Below are 26,739 nucleotides of genomic sequence, written 5' to 3'. Positions count from 1 at the left end.
AGTGCAAGCTGCGGCTGGGCAGGAGCGGCCGCAGGCTCAGCCTCCGCCCGGGCACTGCGGTGGGCTGGGCCGGGCTGGGAAGGGCCGGGAAGGGAAGGGAAGCGCAGGGAAGGGAAGAAGGGAAGCGAAAGGCAGGGAAGGGCAGGGCTGCCGGGTGCCGGCCCCGCCCGCCGGCGGCGGGAAGCGGAAGGGGAGCCGGGCGGGCGCGGCGGCGGAAGCCGATCCGCCTTTCCGGAGCGCGGCGTGCTCGGAGCCATGAGCGTGCCGGCCTTCATCGACATCACCGAGGAGGATCAGGTCAGCGCCCGCACCGCGACCAGGGCCGGGCCGGGCCGGGGAGGCCGCGCCGGGCCGGAGGCGGCGGAGGGAGCTGCCCCGCCGGGGCCGCGGGTTCCTCTGGGCTCTTCCCTGCCGGGATCGAACGGGCGATTAGAGGCACTGAGCACAACTGCTGTGCTTGCTGCTCCCTCTTTAGTGCTCGTCGTGCTTTCGTCCCTGCCACCCCTGCTTTTTGTTGAGGAGAGGAGAGCCGGTTCGCGTGCGGGCGGTACTTAACGCGCCTGGGTTTTGCAGGATGCTCGGCGCTCCAGGCGTGGGAACTGGGAGTTTCGTCTTCGGGATGCTTTTTTGTTGCGGCTTTGGAGTTTATGGGTTGTTGATCCCAGCGTCTTGGAGGTGGTGTATATATGCACACAGCTGGAAAGCTGCAAGAAGTGCACACACAGCCTTCATCCACTTTTCACTTGCCCTAATGTCTGGTACAACTCCACCAAGTCGTTGGTTTGAAACATCCTCGGAACAACAAAGGGTCCCAAAGCATTAATTTAGCGCTGTCTGATGTTTCTGCAATGGTTTGGCTTTGAACTTGACGTAAATGGCACTCTGTGTCATCACAGCAGCATCCCCATCAGAGGTGCCTTGTGCCTGAAGTTGTGTGGTTGTTTTTTAAGGGTTATAGTTTTGCTGCTGAAACTGTGGATTGTGAGGTTAATGCAATGTCCTGTCGCTGAGGAAAAGGTGTTTTCTTAGGGCAGGTTTAAATCCTAACAGTGTAAGGCAGGTTGTAGCATTATAAGGCCAAGCTGGAGAGGGCTCTGAGCAACCAGGTCAGGTGGAAGGTTCCCTGTCCATGGCAGGGAGGTTGGAACGAGGTGATCTTTAAGGTCCTTTCCGACCAAAACCATTCTGTGGTAAATTGGAAACTGTCTTTAAAGTTGCGTGAAGACTGTAAGTTCTACCCTCTCTAAAATTTATACCCTTTTTCTGGTTTATACCTCCCATTTCTGGTGAAGAGGCAACTAAACGGTTTTACTGTTTGCCTGAAGTTTTCAAAGAGAGAAAAGGATAATAAACATTTGTAAGAAAGCACCCTTTCTCACGAAAACTTACTCGGCCTGCTGTGCAAGGAACCAGTTGTAAGTGGCACCTTCACAGTAAGAAAGTGCAATGGTTGTGTGACTGACTCAGTCACTGACAAACCAGCTGTAGCAAGTGCTGCAATCTGGCACTGAGTTGATACGTGGGTTGTACCTTGAAGTGGAGGAGAGGGACTGTTGTAGGGTACAGGGTGGCAGGGAGCAGTGAGAGGAAGCCTGAGCGATTGATGGGGACAGAGGAGTGGTTGCAGAACAAAAATCTGTATGAAATTCAATTCCTTTGACCTTGCTGTTCACAAAACAACTGTTTTGTTTTGTGTTGTCTTTCTGTTGTTTGTTTGTTTGTTTTTTTTAAGGCTGCAGAACTGCGAGCTTACCTGAAATCCAAAGGAGCAGAAATCTCTGAAGAAAACGCTGAAGGTGGACTCCATGTGGACTTGGCACAGATCATTGAAGTGTGTGATGTGTGCCTGAAAGAGGATGACAAAGGTTTGCACTTTTGAGTCTTGTTGGTTTCGCTAAACATCACCACCAGTGCTTTCACACAGTACCAGCTGGCAGAGTTTAGGAGCGTGTAGCATGTGTTAATACACAAGCCATGCACTCTCATAAAGCTGGAACTGCTTACTTTCATCATTGCCATGGAAAATTTGCATGTACTCTGCTCCTCCCTCTTCCAAACATGCAGAGCCCTTTGAAGAAGTCAGAAATCGAGCTCGACTGTGCCTTGTATGCCCGAGGGCATAGCGAGGTGTATGTAAACCAGGGTTTTCTCTCTGGAAAAAAAAAAAAAAAAGTATTATAAAAATAAGACTCACTGTCAGATAGTGGCTGTGATGCTGAAAATCAAGAAAAATTAAAGTAATAACAAAAATTAGGACTGGATATCCATAAGTAGAAGTTTTAAGTCCTAAACGTTAATTGATTATTATTTTCTGAAGCACTGGGGTTTTCAGTGCTCAGTAACTCTTTGAGTTAGGGCTGTGTAGATCCTTAGAAACTGCACTAATATTTCTTAGTTACACTGGTAATGCTGCAGTAGCCTACAGTAATCTTTCTGTACCTGCTATGCTCTGTATCAATATACAAATTCCATCTAAAACTTTTACATGTAAAAAATGAACTGCTAATATGAGTAATATGTGTTGTTTGAAAGAATGCTTGGTTCACCTACGAAGGATAACTTGAGGTTATTTTTATGCTGCTTTTTACTGTAGGCAAATGAGTAGGAAATACTGGAGCAGCTTATTGCTCTGCTTTTTGATGCTCAGATATTTTGGGGAATATGCTCATTTTGGGGAATAAATATTTTCCATATGTAATGAATTTTGTTCTTAGCCTTTGTGTGACTGATATTTGGGCAGTCAGAAAAGGAAACACAAGACTTGTTCTGTTTGGGAAGGATGGGACACAACACTTAAAACAGGAGCTAGGGAGGATTTTGAATACTCTTCATTGTTCTTGTGGGCATTTTCCCCGTGGTCTGGGAATCCCTTCTGTTGGTGAAATGTTTTACTGTAGTTGAGCACTAGGTGTTAGTATTCTCATTGTAGAACTCTGGGTAGTTTTCTGGATGTGCAGGAAGAAGCCACTATTTTTAAGACCAAAACCTGAAGCTCCTGTGATTTCTCTTATATGTAAACAGAATTCAGAGCAAGCGTGATATCAAATACCACGTTCAGTGTTGACTTTAGAGTGGTAATTCTTGCCTTACATGGAGATGTGTTGGTCTGAGACCACCTGAGCCAAATCTCTGGTACATTCTGATGAATATCCAGGTTGGTTATCTTGGCAGTTTGTCTCTTCTACAGTTTTTGCAGTTGGAAAATCATCATTCATAGCAGAAGCAACTCACCAAGTACCAGTAGGTGGCTACTGATGATAAAACTGTTGCTTGCGGTTTCCAGCAGCTCTGTGTTTTGTTTTATGCAGATGTTGAGAGTGTGATGAACAGTGTAGTCTCTTTGCTTCTCATTCTGGAACCTGACAAACAAGAGGCACTGATTGAAAACCTGTGTGAGAAGTTAGTAAAATTTCGGGAAGGAGAGCGCCCGTCTCTTAGATTGCAGCTGTAAGTATTGTACGGGGGAAAGTGGGACAATGGTACCTTGCAAAGCAGCTGTGCCTCTAAAGAGGAGGGATTATCTTGCATATCTTTAAATCAAAGTGTGGGGTGTCTGTCTTTCTGTTGCAGGAAGAACTCTTTTTTTACCTCTTTTATCATAAAATAGGAGTACCAATAGATTTTTTTTTTTCCCATTGGGTATTAGAAAATTAAAATGCATGTTTTTCAGCTTGTTTGCTGGAAACAGTTACAAAACTGGAAGCTGTTAAATTTCATCAGGATTGTAAGGTGTCACCAGGTGTGCTTTGTCTGTGCTAGCACGTGTCTTAATGGACGATTTTACCTGCGCTCCAGTGATGTTTCTTGAAACATTTTTAACTCCGTTGTCCCTTGTCTGTGGTGCAGCCTGAGCAATCTCTTCCATGGCATGGACAAGAACACTCCTGTGAGGTACACAGTGTACTGCAGCCTTCTGAAAGTGGCCTCGTCCTGTGGTGCCATCCAGTACATTCCGACCGAACTGGATCAGGTAATTAATGAGACGCTTCGAGTTGGGGCCTTAACTGCATTGGAGCTCCCTGGGTGTTGTCTTGACTGTGAGGGCAGTGAAGCACAGAATACAGAATTTATCTTTTGAAGGCCTGTCTACAGCATCTAAGTGAAGTTGCTGTTTATTTCTCACTTCTGATGCCAATCGTAGTTAGATGTGTCTTGTTTGATTCCTGTGATAGAAATCAAAGTGAGAGGCTTTGATCAGGAGTGAGCAGTCAGGTTCTTGCTCTGGAATCAGCATGTATGAGAATCACTCATCCTTATTTAGGAAGTAACATGGACTGCACAGACTTTTGGCCTCTCACAGGAAAACTTCCAGGTTCTTCATGGAGAGCCTGAGACTCAAAGAGAAATCTCTGGGGAAAATATTTTCAATCTTTTTCTGGTAGGGAGAAAATAAAAAAATATTAACAGTGTTATTTTAGTCTTTTCCTCAATGCTTCTTTTTCACTTGTATTCTACCTAGGTCCGAAAATGGATTTCTGACTGGAATCTGGCCACAGAGAAGAAGCACACTCTGCTGAGACTGCTCTATGATGTCCTGGTAGACTGCAAGAAAAGGTATAAAAGACAAGTCATAGATACTGGATAACTGTGTTGATGTACTATAGGTGATCTGTAAGGAAAGTGTTTCTCATAGCACTTTTAAAATTTATCTTTACTGATAATTCAGTCCAAATATACTGGGGGTTTTTTGTTTTTTGTTTTTTTTGGGGGGGGGTTTAAGCAGTCTTATATTAAACCAGTATTCCCAAGAAAATTAAAGTTAGTAGGGAATTAGCTGCAAACCACAAAATAACACTACTCCTTTCTATAAATACTAATCTTAGAGCATTGTAACATAATGCCAAGTTTATTATTTAATTGCACTTTTGACATTTTAGTGCATGGTAGTGCTATCTCTTACTTAATGATGTGGGGAGGCTTATCAATCACAGCAAACAGAATCAGTCTTTTTATATAAACATTACCTTTAGGACAGAGCTTTCTGCTAGTCATGGAAATTAATGTCCACAGAATACCTGCTTGGCCATTTTGAATTATTATCCCGGATCATCTTTGATCTAACAAACTTGGCAGACCACTGTCTTCTGGCATGTGAAGTAATCCTGTGTGTCCCGTGCCTGTAAATTAATGCAGGCCTTAACTGAGAGCTGTCATCAGTTTATCTCACAGATGTGATAAGTGTATTGACTGCTTTGGCCAGGGCTGCACGGATGGGCTGGGGTCCAGTGGTGTCAGCAGGTAGTTCCACAACCCTTGGAGCCTGTCTGAGCTGCCCCTGGAGTTTGGGATGGGGATGTGGGCCATGTGTGTTGCTTCCCCCTGCCCTTCCCATTCACTCTGTTTTCCGAGTTACTTTTCTGGGGGTTTTTTGATGTTCACAGTGAGGCAGCACCAGGAGCTCTCCACTGCTGACTCACATTGGTATCAGAACTGCATTTCTCACATTTGCATAACCTTGTGCTGCTGCAGAAGGAAGGGCTTCTGTCCTGTCCCCCTGTCCCTGCCTGTCCCCTCTCGCTGCCAGGACCTGTGTTTGTGCTGGTGTAGCATCTGTGTGACTGCAGGGTGGGTTGGGTTGGGGACATAACCTCGCTAGGGGTTAGAACAGGCAAGTGTGAAGCTGTCATAGGTGGAGAAGAGTTCCTTCTGTCAGAAGAGTTGGCTTATTCTGGCCTGCTGAAATTAGCCTGGAAATGCTGCATCAGCACAGCGGGATCATCTTTAACTAACCTCAGTTTAGGGGTGATTAATCCTCATGGAGTAGTTACACTGTCAGCTGCATTACTGTGAATTCCTGTTGGTAACATTAAAATGCTCTTGCGTGGATAGCACTGTGTGGCAGATCTCAGATGGTCAAAATAAACTCGGAAATGTTCATCACAGATCTCAGCCACGGCTTGGTCCTTAACTTTGTTTCAGAAATATTGCACTGATAATGCCCCTAGTCTTTAAAACGCTTCCCATTCTGTTGATTTATTGTGAGGTTTTAACTAGTTTAATTCCCATAACCAATAGCTAATTATTTTTAGCTAGTCTTGCTATCAAATCAGTGGATTAAACTTCTAGGTTTTGTTTCCACTGCTACCTTGTCACCTTGCTATTAAATAGGTGATATTTTGAAGTTAGGCATTAAAACCTTCCCCAAACCCTGTAAGATGTTACTCCCTCACCCCAAGTCCTTACCATCAGCTGCAGCAAGCTGTGCACTGAGCAGAGCAGTGTTTCAGAGCGCTTGCTCTTCTCTCCAGAAAAGAAAACAAGAAGTGACCCTGGCACCTTTGACCTGGTTCACTCTCCTGGATCAGTGGGCAGTGTTTGCAATAGTATGGGAAACTCACAGCAGCATTCCAGCTGTAGCACTCAGGAATGTTGCTCTATCTAGCAGTATGGGAAGATAAGTGGGAACTGAAAAATAAGTAATAAAAATCATACCTCAGTTATCACGTTGATTTTATAATCAAGGGTAAATAACTTCGTTGTTGAATACAAATTAATTTGGTTTTTTTGTTTGTTTGATGCTTCAGCTTTGCTCAGTATGGCAAAGAGATGGTTTTCCATAGCTGATAAACTTTCTCCCAGTGGATAAGTTGGTAGTTTATAGATTGGTAGCTCCTGAATGCAGATGTTACGTGTGGTATCCCTTTTCCTGGGGTGTCAAGTGAAAGCTTGTTGTGTCAAATATTTTCCAGTCAGCCTGACGCAGCTTCCAGCTGGTCTCTGCCTTTGACCTGGCAGGATTCAGAGCAGCATTAGTCCTGCCCAAGTTAAATTTAAACAGGTCTGGCAAGTCTGGTTATTAATACCTGTAGCAGAAAGCTCAGCATGTCAGGCACCTGCAAAGTAATTGTTTCATTTAATTTTAGTTCCATTTAGTGTCATGTAACGTAGTGGGACTCACAACATCCTGCTACGTCTCTGAATGTTTTGTTGTGGTTTTTTTTCCTTCCTTTTATCTCCCATCACTCTTCAGTTCTCACTGGCTTTTTGTCAAGTTATGCATCTAGATGGCAAGTGGAGCCAAGAGGACTTGTGCAAGCTGTCTTGCTAGAAAAAATGTTCACATTTGCATCTTAGGTGAGATATATTTAGCAATGAGCTTTTAGTAAAATAGTGATCTGTATTAGGGCTTTAAACATCCTTATTTATGGTAGTAACCTGACACTTTATAGAAGGAATAAGACCAAAGGCTGTCATGTTTCCTGGGGCTCACATGAATTTTACACAGGAAGTTTGGGAGTGACTGTCTTGGAGCCTTCAAGTGAAAGACTCCACTCCTTCCCCACTTCAAAAAAAAAAAAAAAAAAAAAAGGGGGTGTGTGTGCAAATTCTTTTTGAAATTAGGTAAGTGATAGTTTTCAGTTTTTACTCCTAAGGGGGAAGATTAGGAGAGGAAAAGCTCCAGAAAACTGTAACATAGGTCTGAAGTGTACTAGAACAACTGCTGGAAGCTTCTATCACATAAAGGGTTGTGTATTGTTAGGTTGAATAGCACGTGAGCTGAGACTCTTTGTTTAAATGTCCATACAGTCTGTATTAGGCTGCTCCTTTGTCTCCACTAGACCATCTAGTGTTGATTTCACCAGTGCTGAAATCATAGTCTGTCATAGACTTACTTGTGTGCAAATGCTTCTCTCCTATATAAAGCTGTCTAAATGAATTTTTTGTCACTGATACAGAGCTGTCAGTTCCTCTACATCAGTATCGGTTGCCACGGCAAAACATAAGCTGACCTCTTGCTGGAGTTTTATGACAAATGTTTCATTCAGTCTTACATTCCTGAACGTGTTTCTGGAATGTTCTGGGACCTATAGAAAATTGCCCTGTCTTCATTCAGTGGACGTTCAGATTTACATGATATTGCCCATGATGTGTTAATATTTGTACTGCACGTCTCTGAGCTCTGGTAAATTTTCTAGGAGAACAAACCTCTGCCTGTAGAGTGGTTGTCAGACAGTAGTGTGGTGAGATTTGAAATAAATACATAAAGAAAGTGTTATTGTACTACAAAACCCACTCAGACCTGTGCTGTGTGTGGGTTAAACCTCTGTCCCAGCACAGAACACTCTGGGTGTGTTGTGTTGTGTTGGTTTGCTCCTTCCCTGTGCAGTTTACGCCACTACCTTAAGTAATTAAAGTTTGAATTGAAACTTTCCTCTTGCAGTTTGTTTGTTTTAAGGATAAAACTCGTGCGTGCTTTTAGACCACGTGGGAAAAATTTGCTGTGTCTGCAAATGAGGGAAGGGCTTCACTTCACCCTGCAACTCTGGGGAGCAGCATCCAGCCTTCCCCCAGTGAGAAAGTACCTCTTAGGAAGGCAGTCCCCAGTGTGTCTGTGCATGGAGAATTCTGCAAGGCACGTGCTCACAGTGCTGAGTTGGGTTGTGCCCTCTCATGTGGAGCTGTGGTCGTTATCCACATCCACACCCTGTCTCGTTCAAAGGAGGTAGTGACGTGGCATCAGCAAAATCTGTTCTCTGCAAGAAGAACTGGCACAGCCTTCTGTTGTAAGAGTTAACAAGAATTCCATGAGAAATCAGAAATGGCTCAGTGTGTGTATGCAACACAGCACAGAGATTGTGTACATTTTTTGCTGAAAATTTTGTAAAAAAGCATGAGCAGTTGCTGACCTCGTTAGTGGTAAATAAATCAAACCGTTAAATGACACTAGAATGGTCTCAGAGCTGTTTTGCAGTAACATGGATGTTGTTTGCCAAATAATCTGGGTAGACAAGGCTGTAGGTTTACCCAGTTTGCTGAGAATGAGTTGTTTTTCCAAAGTCAGTCTCTCGGAGCAGTGCTGGAAGCTGTTTGCTTCCCAGCAGCCTGAACCAGTCTGACTGCTGGCTGTGTAATCGTGTCAGTGAAATGAGCAGCTCTCACTCTGAGTACTTGAAGGGAGATTCTGTGAAAGAAGAAAGCAGCTCTTCTACAGTCATTTTCCTGACCATAAATATTCCTTAAGATGTGCCATTTTACATTTGAAATAAACTTTGCAGCGCTACTTATTCTGCAGTGATTAAATCCAGATGTGCGTAAGAGGAGCATTCTAGTGAACCATAGAAAGCTGTTCCTAGCTCAGAAAGCTTTTTCCATAACCAGCAGGTAATTTATCAATTTAAGAGAATGAAATGAAGGGTGAAGATAAACATTTTGTAGAACAAGAATTGAAAGAATACATCTAGTTAATTTGTTCTCTCCAGTAGAATTCAAATGAATCATCTACATCTTTTTCAAGTGTAATTTAACTTGACCTATAACATCATAATGGAATTATTTAAATATTTGAGCATCTTGTTTGAACTATTTTTTCAGTGATCTTGAGGCAACTTGATGTTTGTTTTTTTTCCATAGTGACACTGCAGCAAAAGTAATGGTGGAGCTCCTGGGAAGTTACACAGAGGACAACGCTTCCCAGGCTAGAGTTGATGCTCACAGGTAATACTGACCTCCCAGTTTCCTTAAAAAGTAGGTTTTTTCTCGAATCACAAACTATATTGATTGCCTGAATGGCCTGGCAGGCAAGGGCCCTGCCCCAGCCTCTGTTCTGTAGCACTGCTGACTCAGTGAAGGGTTTACCTGGGCAGTCTGCAGCAGGTTTGGTTGTTTCTGGGCAGGGCCAGGTTTGCTCCAGTGTGCAAGTGCACAGGAGCGTTCCTGGTCACTGCTGGGAGAGATCAGCCTTGGGTGAGGACTTTGTTTACATCAACCGTGCAATCAGAATTTGAACTGGTACCCTTTATTTCAGATTTTTTTACTTAACTGCATGTTTTATTATCTAAACTTGAGTTTTCTTTCCAAATAGAACTTTCTGTTGGAAAGACACTCTTGCTCTCTTCCCTGTGGGCAAGTACGAAGGATGTGAATGGCACAGAAATAAACTTGATTGTTGGATAAGCTGTACTAAATTGATTCATAACTGTAATTTCCCCAAGTAAAAGCCTGTATTTTGGTGTTCTATCAATCATGATTTTGCTTAGGAATTATTTGTTTAGTAAGTTGTGTAGCTCTGCCAGGTGTATACAACCAGTGGTTCTCAAGGGAGTTGTTTATACTTAACCATGACTCCTTTTGAAAATTAGAGTGTCTGTGCATAAGTGAGAACTTCACTTCAGGTTCTCCTGGTGTTCCTGTGTGTTGGAAGGGCTGGGCCATCAGGAGTGGAGCACCAAGAGGCCTCTGATGTGCTGCTGACAAAAGCTTTCATCTGGAGTCCTTAGAAACCCACAGGGCTGTTTGTAGGCTGGGGCTGCACCTAATAAATCAGGGGCCTTGCACTGTTTGGTGTTGGGGTTTTCTCTGCTTTGTGTCACGTATTCAAGTATAATTAATCTTCCTAAACAACGTAATTCTCTGAAATTTTTGGAGGACAGAAAAAATACCTCTAAGAATGAAGGCTGGGCTGGAAATAAATGCATAGATGGAAGCAGTAGAGTGATCTGGGGTGTTACCACCTGGCACATTTCATTTGTGGGCAAATTACTTAATGCTTTCTCTTCCTTACTTTTTTCCACCTGTAAAATGAAGATTAAAATTGGGATGTGACATGTCTTACATTTAAGAACAGTTGAAAACCCTTGGGTGTTTCCTAGAAAGCAAGGAACAACAAACTGAGTTGCACTTAGTCATAAAAATGTGTGTTGCTGTAAAAGTAAGCCTTTCTCTTTTCTAATTAGATGTATTGTACGAGCACTGAAGGATCCAAATACCTTTCTCTTTGATCATCTTCTTGCCTTAAAACCAGTCAAATTTTTGGAAGGGGAACTCATTCACGACGTAAGTAACTTTGTTTTTAGCAAGATGGTTTGATACCTGTAGAGTGCTTTGTTTTATTGGTGTCCTTTGAAATCCATTGGGATAGTTATCTTTGTCAGTAATCCTAAGCTGCCATGTGCTGTTTCTTTTAATGTGTTTAGAATTTAAAAAAAAATTGCATGTGAAAGTTTCCTTTCAAAGTTTCAGAAACACATGCCCTCACATGAGTTCTGTGCAAAATCTGCCTTTCAAGTCTGAGAAAAGGAAGTAAGCTCAGCACAGATTGTCCACAGCTACTGGAGACAGAATTTTAGCTCTTGACAGTTTATTCTTGTGTTCAGTTACCAGTAGTTCATATCTATATCTGCCCAGCCTCTAGGGAGGGAAACTTAAGATAAATATTTAAACTGTTCTTCTATTTGTTTTCCATCTTCTAGCTTTTGACAATTTTTGTAAGTGCTAAACTAGCATCCTATGTCAAGTTTTATCAGAACAACAAAGACTTCATTGACTCCCTGGGTAAGTTTTCAGATCGTTGCATTTCTGACTATTTATGTGGCTTAAGATACGGAAGCCACAGAGTGCTTCACTTTGAGCCCATCTGCTGAAGCCAGGGAAATGTAATAGGAATTTGTAAGAATGGATTAGAGTTTGTAGACTGTAATCTCTGCTGGATCACAACTGGACCATCTAACTGTGGTTTGTTGTGCTAAACCAAGCTGGTTTATGGGTTTGGAAGAGAACTGTGCTTCTACCCACTGTTTTTTCCCTTAAAGCTTTCAGGAGGGGAGTTTTAGTGCATTGATACTCTGGGCTAGGCCAGAGATCACAACTTCACTGGGTTGTATAAACCTCCTAATTTTTTTTTTAATGACAAATAACTTTAAATAACAGCAAATACCTCTCCTGAAGAGTGAGCTAAACCATGCAGATTGTGTGTGTTTGTGTGTGCATGTGCTGATGCATTAGACCTGGCAAGCCACGGTCTGTCCCAGTTAATTTGTTTCATCACATGAAGCAATGTGATGGAATGTTAATGTCAGCACCCTCTTTATTTACACACTGGGGAAAAAAGGAGTAGTAATTAACACTTTGACACTCCCCCGTTGATGTGTAATTGACTGTTTCAAAGGAGCACTGGTTCATAAGCTATTGCATGCATTAAAATTACGTTTTTTATATTCCAGCTTTTTAGGACAGGGGTCAGTGACAATGCAGAAATTGCTCAATGATGCAGATTTTTTTATTACTGCATTAAGGTTTTGACATATTGGTAATGAATGAATGTTTCCATAAAAATACGATTTTTTTTTTTATAACTTTGATTTTGAAATGACACTTGAGCACTGGCTGAATGCATTTGAGGAAAGGCATAGTTTTGATAAAACAGAGTTTACTGCAGCCTTTTAACACATGCATTATTTTGTTTAATGGAGTGTGATACAATTTTGAGAATAATTACCCTCAAGGGCTTAAAATGGTGGTACTTTGGGTATTAAAATGATGAAGATATCAGTGGGATTTTTGGTGAATAAAAGCAGCAGCAAGTTTTTGGTAGCTTGTAAATATGTATATAGGATAAGTGTGCTTTCTGTCATGTGTACTTGAACATTAGGTGTGCAGACATCTTATGTTTTTTCTCTCTCAGGGGAATATTGTAATTATTTTTGTGTATTGAAATGGCTTATCTGTTAGTTATTTGGCCCCAGAAGTATTTGCTGAAAATGCTGTTACACTAACATTTGAATAAATTGATGGAAGATTAACTACAGACATTAATTGTATAATACACAATAGTCATGATTTCTTTTGCTTTGCCTCCCTGTTTCTGTTTCCCTCTGTGAATTCACGGCGTGTGAATTCGAAATACATCTTAGATTCACGTAACCTTTGTCAAATCCTTAAATATCTGAGGAACTGCTTTGAAGGACAGTCTTGTCTCCCACTTACCTCGATTTCTTACCTGCTTTCTGGTGTGCTCAGAGCTTCTGTGTCTTTGAGCAGCGGCCAAGCAGAGGCTCGAGGGCAGCACAGATGGGAGCTGAGCGGTTCAGCCGAGCCTTTGAAAAACGAGGGCAGTTTGGTACGGACAGCAAGAAAGTTATTAGATGAGGTGTTCAAAAATGATCAGTTCCCACATTTTTAACCATGCTTCACAGATTTTTTTTTTTTTTTTAAGTGACTTGCCAAGATACCAGGCTTTAAAATAAAGGGTATTTAATGATAGGATTTCAGTGGCAGTAGAGCTTCAGCTGTAGTTTTCACCTTTCCCGGATCAGGACCAGTTACAACTGGCCCACAAAAGCTCCTACAGGTGGCATCAGTTTGTTACAATTTGTTGTTTTATTAATGCTGACAACTTGGGCCAGCAGTAGCATTATCTGTGTCAACTGAATCGCCCTGACATGGCCACAGTTAATCTGGTATTATCAGCGGTCTTTTTCGGGAAGTTAATCAGCATTTCATTTGCATTTGTTAATTAGGGTTAATGTGTGCTAATTGATTTTTTGATGCTTGTAGAGTTCCATTAAGCCCAGTTAGGTATAGTTGCTGGTGCTCCTTGTTCCTGTGAATTATGGCGATCGCGTTTTTGTTGAATCGGTGCCAAATAGGGAACCTGCATCATAATTACAGCTAATTAACACAACACGATGCCCTGCACTGATGTGCTTTCCTGTTAGTGTGTATGGGTGTTATAAATTCCAAACTTAAATATTTACTGAAGCAATGTGGATGTTTATAAGGTCGTTCTGGAACAAAACGAGTGACATTCATTTTAAAGAAACTTCCCCTGAGCCTTAGTTGGTACCTGATGGAACTGGGGATTAACAAGGGCCTCGTGTCATCTCAGTGTCTTTTGGCCCACCTAGGCTTTTTTCCAGGGAAGTGGTCTCTGACTGTGCTTCACTTTTGTAGGTAGTACATTTTTACTGCAAATGACTGTCTTGATGAATTCACAGCTAAAACAGCTATTTTAGCAAAAGACAAGAAAATGCAGGATTTGATATTTTTACCTCAAAAAAAATGGTGATAAGGAAAGGTGGAATATTTCTTGACGTGAAATAAAGTTTAAATTATTGGAAGCATTTATAGTAAAAATAACACGAAAACCAAATTACTGATATGAACTGTAATTAATTAAACTATCAACACTTTTGCTCAGGCTTGTTGCACGAACACAATATGGCAAAAATGAGGCTACTTACATTCATGGGGATGGCTGTGGAGAACAAAGAAATCTCATTTGACACAATGCAACAGGAACTTCAGATCGGAGCTGATGATGTCGAAGCGTTTGTCATCGACGGTAAGAACTGCAGCACCACCCTTTACACAGTGCTCATGCACAGCACCTCTTACAGTCTTCTACTGTTGAATATTCAGAAAAATATTAATTTTTCTATCTTTTTTGGAAGATAAAGAGCTGGACAGCTTCATGCTTAAAGATGCCTGACTGCTGGGTCTTAAACAGTGGTTTTCTTCTCAGTGACGGGAACTTGCATCTCATGTGATTCTTTATAGAACTAATAAATTGTTTGCAGGTTTAATTTGTCATCTGGTTTTGTTTGCTGTCATTGGAACAGGATGTGTTTGTAGGGAAGAGAAGTTCATAAAAACTGTACAGGATGTTGCTTTAATAGATTGGCACCAGGATTCGTGCATGGCCTTCATCTTGTTACACGATTTTGCTGTTCTGCCTACTAGGCTGTTAAAACCAACAGCAAAAAGTATTAAGTGAACTGCCCTGATCTAATTTCGAACAGTTTTTATGAACTTTAATACCTTTGCACTGTCATGAAAATGTTTCTCAAAACAGCATTGTTGTTATTTTTTTTTGCAGCTGTAAAGACAAAGATGGTGTACTGCAAAATAGATCAGACACAGAGGAAGGTAGTTGTCAGGTAAGACTGAATTCCTCACAGCATTTTGCAGAACTTAGTGTGTTCTAATTATATCACTTACATTTGTAGAACATTTTAACCAGGAGCAAGGTATTGTTCCTATCAGTTGCTGGTAGTTAAATAGTTGCTATTTATCATAATTTTATTAAAGCTCACACTGGATGTGATTAGCTTATTTAATGAAAGAGTCCTACTTTCCAGCACATTTCATTTAATGACCCAGTGGTGACAAGAATACTAATGACTGTTGTTGCTTTAAATATTTGGGAAGGCGACAGAATTCTCTTAACTGGTAAAGGGGAGCCTTTTCTGTAGAGAAAATAAAAAATTTTCCCATTTGCTTGTGAGAGTGAAGTAATGCTGTAAAAGAACAATGAGGTGAGTGTGACATCCAGTAATCATCTTCCAATTTTGTTTTACTTCTCTAGTCACAGCACACACCGGACTTTTGGAAAGCAGCAGTGGCAGCAATTGTATGACACTCTAAACACCTGGAAACAAAATTTGAATCAAGTGAAAAACAGCCTCCTCAGCCTCTCAGACACCTAAGAATTTTTTTGGACCTAGTAGTATCAGGATAGATAAATTTTATTCAGAACTTTTGGCAGTTTGTGAAATGTTTCTAAAAAATGTATGCAATTGGTTTAAACAAGCTAAATATTCTAAAATGCAACATGAGAAGGAAAAAGGCAATAAAACTACCGTGGGAAAATACCTTCTGTTGATTTTCTTACACAATTAGCAGCAACAAACTGGCAATATTGGTTCTTTTGTTCATGTTTAGGTTTACAGCGTGAGGATCTTTCTTTGCAAGAGTTGTGGGGAGGAAGGGAGGGAGGTCCAAAAAATGGTAGTGTGAGTAATTGTAAAGAGGAAATTTCCCTTCCAAGGGAGGAGAAACCTCTACAGTGACCCAGTTAGAAGTGAAGCTTTATGGAGCCAGCTCTGCTGCCTCATCTCTGTAAGCATGCCTGGTGCTTCAGTGTTGAAAGAGACCTTCTTGATACAGTATCAACCAAGATATATTGAAATAATTTGGCAGTAAAGGTAAGCAGAAGATTTTTCTGTTCTTCTGCCACTCAGAACTGCTGGAAGCAGCTCTAAGTGTAGAAACCACTGTATTCTGAAACAGTTGAAGGTGATTTTGCTTGAAAACTGAGCAGTCTGGCAGAGAAAATGAATTGAACTATTTCAGCCAAAACTTTTGATCAACAGGAAAAGGGTGCAGTTAAGTAATCATTTGATTTACTGAATATATATTAAAACATTAACTTAGGAACTTTTGAACTTTGAGCAAAGCCAACAGTAACTTGAATTTGATTGCAGAAACAGAACCAACATTATTAGTAGGAGTTGTATCCATTTTTGAACATAAGAAATGTTTATATGCTGTATTAAACATGGAAGTGCACATCTATGCCATATTCTCTAGGAATACCTCTACACATGTGGTTTAGGTAAGTGATCTGGCTGTGCCTAAAAGGCACGCTTATCTGCTGACACTCATTTTCACTGGCCTTCTTCGTATTTTCTTTTTCTCGCTGAGTGAAGTATCTCCAAATTCCGGAATTTCTCAATATCTATTTGGTTTTGTAGAATGGAGTTATGAAGAGCAGAGTTGTCCTCATCTCTGAGTGCTTTCTCGCTTCTTACTGGAGTTACAGTCATGGGAGAAGACTTTTGCTGTAAAGCGGTAAATCCTTCTTGCACCTGACAGAATACAAAAGTAGCAGTTGATAATCCAGTGAAATTCAGGTGCAAAGGGTTCAGGTCATTGGATTTTGTTGAGCACTAAGCAAGCAAGGAAACGTGAACAGGAAGATAAATCAGTTGGGGAAAGTGCATTTCATTTGCAGTGTTTGCTTCATATTTAATTTAGAAAACTTGATAATGACAAATACACTTTTATGAACCAAACCTTAACGTGAGACTTAGTACAGGAGTATGATCTAAAAAAAAGACAACCTTGTGTTAGAATGCAGATTAGCAAAATAAATAGCTTAATTAAAGAGTTTAATGTTGCAATTGACATTTCTATGGCTATGCAAGCTATTTGATTAACAAAACCCAAAACCATGAGGTTTATAGTGTTAACTCCCTCTCCGCTTCGCTGTAGAGATTAGAAAGCAAAAATCATTAATGCAAGGGCTGTAATGGGTTGGCTTTTTAATGTTAAAGATCTTTTTGTTGTTTTAATAGTTTTAATTATTATTTGATACTTCATATCTGTGCAAATCAAAGACAGATGGCAACGCAGTAGGGAAGCAAGTTTTTTGCTTGCAATCTGTGACCCTGTGGCTCTTGGGGAGGCCAGCACAGCACCAGCCACCTGCTTTGTTTTAGCACATGGATTTTATGCTAAAACTTTCCTTCCCTGGACTTCACTGAAGACAAGTGTTTGGACCTCTTTGGCCAAGTAATTGCAGTCAGGTCACACACACATATATATGTGTGTATGTATATAATTTTAATACAGTTCTGTGGTAGTGGGTTTAGAATAAAACTTTAAAAACATAATCTCAGCTGTCCAACTAAAAGGCCTCAGTATTTTCATAATAAAATAAAAACAAAATGTGTTTTAGTGCCAGTACTGAGTAATATGGCAACCTGTGGGACACATGTAAAAGCCATTATTGCTGAACAGTGATTGCACGTTGAGGGACTTGTGTTTAAACCGAGCTGAGGATGCTTATTCCATTGGGCAGACTAATGTTTAAAACAGTTCTTAATATTTTTACTTGCATTTTGAGTGCACCTGTAGCATTTGTGGATAGTTTTTATCCCTTTTCAGAGTACTGTGCTGTGGTTGAATGAGATCCCCCGAACTGTAGAAGGCTTAAGTCTGCACTAATTACAATCATACATCTTAGTCAAAACAAACTGCTCAGCCCATTTTTAATCTCCCAACAGCTTTTTGGTATCAGTCATTAAAATGACAGATTTGAGGACAGAAGGTTTTAGGATGACACCAACACAGAAGGGAGGGAGTGGTCTGCAATATCCAAGGCTGAGATTTCGCAGATTAAGTATTTGGAAGATAATCTAAGTAAGGTGAAAGCAGCAAGGCCCTCTGTTCTTGTCCAGCTCCACTTTTACTTAGCTAGTGCATGAGGAGCTTTAGTTTGGAGGTGACAAAGCAGACATAACCACCATCAGATAGGGAAATACAGCTTTGCTTCAGCTCTAGGTTATGTAGTGTAGTTGGCTCAGTTCCTGACTCCCCCTCTGAGGAAAAGCAAGAGAGACACAGTAAATTTCACTGTGGGGTGAAAAATCCACCCCTGTGTCATTCACAAATAAGAGTCAGACTGGGAAAGTTGAGTAATTTGAAACAATCTTCCGAATGTTAGAGGATGTGAATGCTGAGGGCACTGAGCTGATTGAGTCCTCAGAAGTCAGACACCTTTGTCACTGAAAACACCACATACCTTGATCTCAGACCTCATCCAGAGACAGCCATAACTACCTGAGAAATACCTCCAGAACCTCTTCTAAAAGGAAAGGTCAACTGCAGCTGTAAATCGTTGAATCACTTTTGAATAATATGTTTAGCATTAGGTCAGGTTCTCATACAGCAGTTACAGCTGTTCAAGCTGCAATCTAACACAGATCTGAACAGGCCCTTGCTAGTGCCACCCTGGAGGAAGTTCTCTTACAGGGAAACAACAGGCTTCTGTTTTATTATCTGCTTTGACACGTTTGTGCAATGTCATCCTTCTAAATAGTAAGAAATGACTCTAAATAGTGAACCCCAGAACTGCAGCATAAGATAAATGGAGAGGCTTGTGATTCATAGATGTGCTGAATTTTTGTTCTTTTCCATATTCTTTATCAAGTAATAAAGGAAACAATGTTTTTATACTTTTGCATACTATTTTTTTTTTTAGCTCCTACTTTTACTGTAGGTGATGATTTTTATTAGGGTCCACAATGAACTATCCTCTTCCTCCCCTCCCAAACAGACTGGTTAGCATCTGTTTGATTCATAGGCTGTGACTTTTTCCTGCTGCTTTCTATCAACCTTAATTGTGAAAAATGGTGCCTTGTTGCCCTTCTGATATTATTTCGGAGATTGACTCAGCCCTAAAGTATCCAGATGGGTACAGTTGTACAAATATCTGTGGAATTAGCTCACTTGAGTTCTGGTCTGCAATATTTTTAATTGACTTACATGTTCTGTGGGAAAAGAGGAATCATAAAAAGTCTTTGCTATAGCATTCCATTCTTCACTGGGCTCTCCCTGGGGGTCTCGCTGGGTATTAGAGGTATTCAAAGTGTTGGCAGCTCTGGGAGAACCTGATTGACAAAAAGGAAGTGGTAACAACTGCAGTTTAGTGTCCAGGCACTAATTGTGAAGTATCTAAAGTGAATACGTTTTTTCAAACACTTACTTTAAACTCGCCTTCTGATAATTATAGTAAAATACGTAATTATTGCCATCCTTACATGATACTCTAGGGTGACTTGTCATAAAAATATATACCAGAGTGGTGTAAACTGTAAACTGCATTGTGGTTAGGCAGGAAAAGGAATTCCCTCAGATGGGGTTACTCAGCTCCTTCGCCAATGCCCTTCACCTCTGGATCTCTTGCGTGGCAAAATGGTTTGTGCTTCAGTGAGTAAAAACAAAATTTAAAAAAATACAGGGATCCACATGGAATCCACTCCAGGTTTGCCTTTTTGGGAAAAGACCTGGAAGCAAAACCAGTACAAAACCCAACCACAATAAATGTTGTTTTAGGGACAAAGATACTTCTGAAAGTGAGCTTAAAAAAAAAGGTGCATCTGAACACCAATGTGCACAGGCAGGACACAAGTACAGGAACAAAATTACCTGCAAAGCTAAATTCGTAACACCAGAACAATGGAAAGAAGCCAAACTGCTGGTTTTCTGTCTCATTGCCACTGGCTGCAAAAGTAAGGGATGGGAAAACACCACACCAACAAAACCTCAGGTGGACACAAACACCCTGTGCTGTAGATCCTGCTCTTCTGAAAAACATTTTAAGCACCCAAGGCTCCGTTTCTGTACAAAATCAGGGGCTTTCTGTTCTCCCAGAGCCCAAAAGGTCTGCCTTTTTAAGCTTACAGCAGGCATTAAGAATAGAATCTGCCTGCAAGCTCTACTGGGAGAAAGGAAGGCACCATTTGTGCTGCCTTTTGCTCTGTCCAGTTAATGAAGTAGAGGAACATCTGTAAATGAGGCTTTTATTACTTTGGTAAAAGATTTGAGTTTAGAAACGTCTCTTTTGGTAAATAAATCCAGGGGTAATCGAGAAGTTAGTGTTAGAAAAAGCTCTTTGAGCACTCCTAAAGCTTGGTGTGTTTTCCAGAGGTTGAAAGAATATAAGGTCTTTTCACACGTTCAATACACTGATGGTTTGAAGTGTCCGCCTGAGTTACAGATGTACAATAAAATAAAAAATAAGCCACCTCTAAACCCCATTCAAAGAAACATCTGCTGGTTCAAAAGCTACCCTAATTTTGATGAAAAATGAGAGCACTGAATGAAGTCCAAAAGCTGTTTCTTTAGATCCATGCAGAGCACTGAGAGAATATGCCCTACATTAAGGTTAGAAATGCCTGTCAAAATTCAATTTGTAATTGTACTGATGTTCTTTCAGAAAGGGAAATATGAGAAAAAAGTATTTAATCAACTAATAAAACTAACAAAAGCTGATTAGTTGCATTTATACTGTAAACAGTGAAATATCACCTTTCAATTTTTTTGCCATATAACTAAAATGTCAGTTTTACGTTTTTTTCCACTAAGATACAGAAATGTCACATTTTCATAATTTTTCCAAGCATATTCAATATATGGTTCAGAGCACAAAAGCTTATTTTCTCACCTTGTCCTGTTTCTCCCGTGTCCACATTTTCACCGAGATTTTGACACTGTGTTTTTGAAATCCCCTTTGTGTTTTCCACCAAGCATGGTAGTTTCAAAAGGGAAGGTTCCTTGGGAGCTGAAGTCCATGTTGCTTGACCTCTCATTTGATTTACTCTCGAACAAGAACTGAGGTCTAAGAAATTGAAGTATAGTGGAGTTTTCTCAGCTTTTTTATCTGAGGTTGAAAGATCAAAGGATGACCTTCCACTTATGTTTACTAAATTTCCAGATGTTCTCATGGGGAAAGAGCATGATTCTTTCAGGTGACCCTCAGCAAACTTCCTTCCTGGAACTGTACTGGTCAGCAAGTCTTTCTTCTCTTTCAACAATGTGTTATTTGTTGAATTACTAATCTCCAGGGAATGCCCATTTTTGATGGAGTGCATCTGAGTATCACCGCTGACTTTTTTGCATGGTATTAGTTTATCTGTACCAGCTCTGTCTGTTGGGGGGTTTTTAGGAGCAATTTCAAGACCATCAGCCTTTCCTGGAGATATGGTTTCAGCACTGGAGGTGCTTGTATTTGTAGCACTCCCTGTCTGTTTAGTACTGTCTTGTTCAGGCTGCTTGCTGGGCACATCACCCACCTTTATTCCCCTCTCAGTTTTTGGGGGGCATAAATTGAAAGTAGCTGAGACAGTCACATTGTCACTGTGTTCTTTCCCAGTGTTATCACAATACACAGCTGGTAGATTTTGAGCATCAGTTGCTGGAACTCCACTGCTCCCCAGGGCACCATTTGTGTTTGTGTTTCTGGCATCATTTCTGTCTTTGGCATCTGCATGTACCTGTTTAAGAGGAAGTTTGTGGAAACCACTCAGATTGAAGGTTTTTTCTGTTTGATGTAACCTACTGCCCACGTAATTGTCACCGGTCAGCAGGCTACATTTTTGGTATTCTGTTTGAGACCTTTCTTTAGCTTGATGGTCACCTGTATTTCTCTCACACAGAGCATCCTTCTCAGTGCAGACAACCACTTGAGGCTCGGGTTTGAGTGCTTCAGGTGTCAGGACACTTCTGCTGTGTTGTAGAGTGTCTGACTTCGTGTCTGCCTCAGCACAAGTGGATTCAGCTGTAGCACTGCACAGTTCTTGCTTGCTGGAGTTGGTCTCCTGATTCCCATTTTTCTTGTCAGCACCTACAGGCTCAGTGGTGTCATTCCTTTGCGTGTGGCCTGCTGCCCATGGCTCAGTGCTGGCCTGGGGCTTTTGTTCTAAATTTGTGTTGTTTTCATCCAGTACCATTCTCTGTGTTGCTCCTGGATTTTCTGCCTCTTTGCTCCCAGTGACATGAATTTCTGAGCTCTGTCCTTGGGTAATTAAATCAGTATCTGTGCAGAGGGTGTTCCTGGTAGAAGCCTCCCTTTGCTTTTCTTCACAAGCACCAGCAACATTAATTTCATCCTTAGAGCTGTTTTCAAGAACTTGTAAATCTGTAGGGTAAGTGCATTCTCTAGTTAGTAGATGATAACCCAGAGCTTATGTAATGCTTTGTTCCTACAGTTTAGAACTTCCAAAGAGATGGACTCAAGATTAGTATTGATACTGATTTTTCTTATATTACACATACAAGCCTATCAAAAAGTTACTGAAGGTACTGTACTGTGGTAACTTGCAAAATATTTATAAACTGAAAACCAGAAAATATATTAACATTCTGTAGATTTTAGATTTGTCTTATAGTTGAAATAACTGATATCTGTCAACCTTATTATTGAAAGGGGTCTTCATAATGAAATCATAACATTATTTCATAATAATGTGAGTCTGTATAAAGGTTTAAGCCACTCATTACTAACTACAGCTGGATTTGTCTTTATTTTTGAAAGTGGCATTTCTAACTAAATGGAAAACAAAGCCAAAAGAGCTGTTTAAGTGACACACCAAAAGCAACATGCTGTGACTTGATAGTAGCGGGCCATTTCAATATCAGAAGGGTGTTTTCCAAAACCTTGAAGGCTGTGAGCACTGATCCTTTAAAGCACTGACTTTGCAGTTAATGAGATTTTAAACTTCTGATAGTCTTTACTACATTTGAGAGACTGAGCATTAGAGACTACTTATCTCTGCTATCCATGTAAGGTTATTACTTTGTTCTGTCTGTAATTCCTCACTGTTTGAAGAGTGGTCTCCTGTGGGTTTTACTTCAGTTTCTTCTTCATGTCCACAATTACCATATTTTCTTATTACAGATCGTATAAACTCATTTTCTTTCTGAATAGCCTGTATGTCATTGTCTTTTGATTGTTCTTGACCACTCTAGCATAAGAAGGAACAAATGATTATACGTATTTTAATAATTTACTACACTCACTGATTAGATCTAAAGTTCAGGACTTAGATTTAAAATTAATTTCACAATCCTGCTGGAAAACAAAGACCACTCACCTGAAGTATAAAAAGTTAATAAGAGGGAAATAAAAAAGCAGACTAATACCCTAGAGGAGCAGGAAAGAAATTAGGTCCTGCTACATTACAGCCCACCAAGTTATAAAGACTGACAGAATTTCTCAGTGGAAGGCATATGTGTTGTGCACTTGCTGACTGGATCACTCCCTCTCTCTGGTGGCCAAATCAGTGACCTGCTCAGTAATTCCACGCCGGAAAAGCCTGCAGGATTGCTGTTTACACCCAACACACGTGCACACACACACATATTAACACAATTGTTTCTAACAAACCACCTAGGACTTTCACCTTCATGTCACAGGCCAATAAGGCTCAGGAATTTGTAATCCCTGTGATTCAGTTCCTCGGGTCTGTGCTTGGGCACTGGGCGTGTGGGGAGGACAGAGGGTATTGCAAAAGGGAGGGAGCACTGGTGAAAATGAGACTGTGGCACTGGTGGCAGGGCAGGTGATGTAGAACACAAATCTGCAAGAAGCAGCTTTATACAGGTCACAGAAACGTCCTGATGTTCCCAACTCGGGGGAAGGAGTCATCGTGGTGGATAGAGGAGGGTCCTAATATCGTTCTCCTCTACCAAATACTCCACCTTCAAAGTGAAGTTTCAGTTGAAATTTCTTCCTCTTTTCCTCATCTTTTATTATCATCTTCCCTGTCATTCTGATTTGGAAATTGTACGTACTACATCTTTTTCTTTTCCAAGTTTTTAATTAGTTTTCCTTCTTTGCTCTCTATAGCCTTGGCACCGCATTTTCAAGCTTTCTGAACACACATATTAGAAATTCCCTTTTTCTTTCATGAAAGCTGTAACTCTTTCATAATCTTTTGCTTCTAGGAGCTGTTTGCTTTGACAGAAACACCAAACACCACAATATAACTGTTTTGTACAGTTAAAAAGCAGCTACTGCAGTGGAACTTACCACGTTTGTTGGTGTGGGCAGGACTGCTGAAAGCACCTGAAACAAACAGAATAAAGAAAGATAGAAAGGTTCTGTGATTCCTTTCCAGATTTTCAGATGGCTTGAATACACCTAGTTTTCAATAACTTCAAATGGCTGTTCAGCCCTTCAAAAATAGCTCCAAGATGCATAAACTAAAATACCTAAATATCGAAACTATCAAACCTGGATTTTAATTTTTTGCCCGTGATTTAGATGACCTTTAGATGTGATTTTAGATCACCTTTCCCTCAACAGACTAGCTCACACTAGGAAATTCAAAACCTGCTCAAAACCAGACCCCCCTGTGCATCTACACACAAAAGAATTACAGCAACCCATTAGTAGTTGTAGCCCTATTCTCTGTTGGTGCACAGCTGTATTACAAATAATATTAAACTAAATGTGAAGCATGGTAAAGTCAAAGTAAACTGCAGTCCAAGTTTATAATGAGGTTTGACATAGTATCTTTCTTTTAAAAAGGCCCTTTGCTTAATTACTATTCCAGAGGTGATCAGGATGAAGAAGTTTACATACGTTCTAAATTTCATGCCCCACAAACAACTGCAGGGACTTCAGATTGCAGTAGGTGTAAAAATAAATATATGCATGTTTCCTTACGACACTTGGAGCCACAGTCAAGATCTAAATCACAGCCAACACCTTTCCCTTTCATGTTCCACTACACACTGACTCATTACTGATACGAAGTGGAATTCCACAAATCACTGTAATCAATATGATCTGCTGCAGCTCCTGTAGTGTCTTGGCATTGTCCCACTGGAGATTTGACTCAGTCCAGCCTGCCTAGCTCTGGAAATCAAATGATTGCACAGCACAAAGTGGTGTGGCAGTTTGCCATAAGATAGTGTAAGATGTATATTTAGAAGACATCTCAGACTTTTTTCCATTAACGAGCAGAGCTTTAAGCTTTTCTGCTTTCAAACCCACAGTGTTCTCTCAGTAAGCACAAGCACTGCTTATCATGAACGACTCATTGCATTGATCCTGCATCCTAAACATAACTGGTATTTTATTTTCATTCAAGGAATCAATGATTTTTGAAAGATCTACCGTTTGCATTACACCTCCTGGAGTTCATCCAGCTTTGGCACAAGGAGTAAGTCTGACTTCCCTTGCATCATTAAGCACAAAGCAGCAGATATGCTTGTGTGTATGTTTGAGTGTGAGCTATAAACATACATTGTGAAGAAACTGATTTTAAATTCTTCCAAATTCTAAAATATTTTTGCAGTTTGTCATTTTACTGACAATTTCTAGACTAGTTCTAGAAAAAGTTATCTGTCTTTTCAGTCCTAGTGTCTTCTTATTTTGCTCCAATACTACTACTAAGTGACGTAAAAGTTGGAGTTTTTTAAACTAAAACTAGAACTTCTGTAACCTGTATATTGATAAAAAGAATCTCCTGATCTGTGCCACGTTGCAGAAGCTGAAACTGGTTCCTCTGAGGAGAGATGGACTAACTTCCACACTTCAGGGAACTAACATTACATCTGAAGTCAGTGGGGTCTGCCACAGTATTTGGGAAACATGCATGCAAAAGATGGCTGTGAAATAGGATTTAGTGAAGATGGGTTGTTTAAGATAACTGCTAACTGTTCTGTATAAATTTATTAATGAAGTAATATCTCAGATTTCTGTGCTATAAGGGCCCCCTGGATGAAAGGGGAACATTCTCTGGGTAAAGTAAGTTTTAATGGTATTTTGGGTCACTGTCAGATAAATTCTTAGGTTTGGCAATGTCAAAGGAAGATCAGTGGACCTGACAGACAAGATTAGGAAAACTGTCATATCTCTTATTCTCTAATATTTTTAGAAGACATGGAAGGTACTGCAGCTGGTAGAGACCCTTACCTGCAGATTTTCCACTTGCTCAGAATGCTGATTTCCCTGAGGAGGATGATAATCTTCAAGATGTCCATGAAGTCCTTTAAGGGAATTCAGCTCATTCTTAATAGTATCTATTTCTCTTCTCATGTTTTCCTCCTGTAATAATTGAGAGTACACAGAGCACACAAACACTTTACTGCATGTTCAAATACATAAACTAGCATTTTACAAGGGTATCAACGGCTTAGAAAATTAAAGAAAATCCTTAAAAGAAAGTATAGATGCTAAGGAATTTCTTTGTAGGAAGGAATTGAGCTCTTTAATGCAAACCAAATTTTTAACCATATTTGCATTACAGATTATACCTTTTATCAATTGATTTTGTTTGGGTTTTTTTCACCATTTATTGCAAGTAGCAATGCTCAAAATAAGTGAGATTTGTATTTGTAGCTTGCTTCCATTTTTGGCTCAAAGATAAACATGATGGTCAACATTCATTCTCTACCTGCCCTGTCAAGAAACCACAACAGCAAATAATTTGCTTGGCACTTCACTTCTGTAAATAGCCTCGAGTATCCAGTGCTTCTTCAGTGAATATGTAACAATTAGATTTTTGCATTTAGAACAAGCAGGATGGTCCAAACCACAAGATGCAAAAAGAACAGAAGGGCAATTTTACAGAAATACCTTCACTTCATTTACAAAGATCTCCAGAGCTGTGTGTAATGTTAACTTTACCAGTGATGCTGCTGTACTTCAAGAGATCAAATTGTTAGTTAGCCATAGCAGAAATATGAAAAGGAAAAAAAAAATCTTCTAAAGAATAGTTGCAAACATTTCTGAGAAATAAGCAGGGCTGATCCCATGTCTATACAGGAAACTGTGGTATCAAACTCTCCAAGGAATCAGGGAGACCAAATCCTCTCAGGGAACTGGGCATCAGAACAGTTCAGCTGTTTTGTAGCCTCGTGGTTGCAGTGGCTGCACTCAGATGAGTC

General features: G+C 40.4%; 2 protein-coding genes across 2 annotated transcripts in view; one reads left to right on the top strand and one right to left on the bottom strand.

Moving 5' to 3' along the window:
* Positions 1–178: 178 nt before the first annotated feature.
* EIF3M (eukaryotic translation initiation factor 3 subunit M) lies at positions 179–15,368 on the top strand. Its single transcript, XM_050337082.1, has 11 exons — positions 179–297; positions 1,733–1,865; positions 3,309–3,447; positions 3,847–3,970; positions 4,460–4,554; positions 9,352–9,435; positions 10,674–10,773; positions 11,190–11,271; positions 13,916–14,059; positions 14,594–14,654; positions 15,083–15,368. Exons 1-11 carry the CDS (start codon positions 256–258, stop codon positions 15,201–15,203), a joined length of 1,125 nt encoding a protein of 374 aa, XP_050193039.1. The 5' UTR covers positions 179–255; the 3' UTR covers positions 15,204–15,368.
* A 45-nt stretch (positions 15,369–15,413) lies between these two features.
* Positions 15,414–26,739, bottom strand: part of CCDC73 (coiled-coil domain containing 73) — a 49,284-nt gene continuing 37,958 nt past the window's right edge. Inside the window, exons 14-19 of the mRNA XM_050337085.1 lie at positions 25,766–25,897; positions 23,873–23,908; positions 22,637–22,805; positions 20,507–21,979; positions 18,826–18,950; positions 15,414–16,364 (exon numbers count right to left, since the gene is read on the bottom strand). Coding sequence (XP_050193042.1) covers positions 16,164–16,364; positions 18,826–18,950; positions 20,507–21,979; positions 22,637–22,805; positions 23,873–23,908; positions 25,766–25,897 — 2,136 coding nt within the window. The 3' untranslated portion in view covers positions 15,414–16,163. The remainder of the gene's footprint in view (positions 16,365–18,825; positions 18,951–20,506; positions 21,980–22,636; positions 22,806–23,872; positions 23,909–25,765; positions 25,898–26,739) is intronic.

This window comes from Myiozetetes cayanensis, unplaced genomic scaffold, assembly GCF_022539395.1.
Source record: "Myiozetetes cayanensis isolate MyiCay16 unplaced genomic scaffold, myiCay2020 scf6-25, whole genome shotgun sequence".
In the NCBI taxonomy this organism is placed as follows: domain Eukaryota; kingdom Metazoa; phylum Chordata; class Aves; order Passeriformes; family Tyrannidae; genus Myiozetetes; species Myiozetetes cayanensis.
This window is presented reverse-complemented; position numbering and strand designations above follow the sequence as displayed.

Bases quoted from the DNA above. Each gene is read 5' to 3' on its own strand.
- EIF3M (XM_050337082.1), top strand. From the start codon at position 256: ATGAGCGTGCCGGCCTTCATCGACATCACCGAGGAGGATCAG. The intron at 11,272-13,915 runs GTAAGTTTTCAG...ACTTTTGCTCAG, and splicing joins AGACTTCATTGACTCCCTGG to GCTTGTTGCACGAACACAAT. The intron at 14,655-15,082 runs GTAAGACTGAAT...TTACTTCTCTAG, and splicing joins CAGAGGAAGGTAGTTGTCAG to TCACAGCACACACCGGACTT.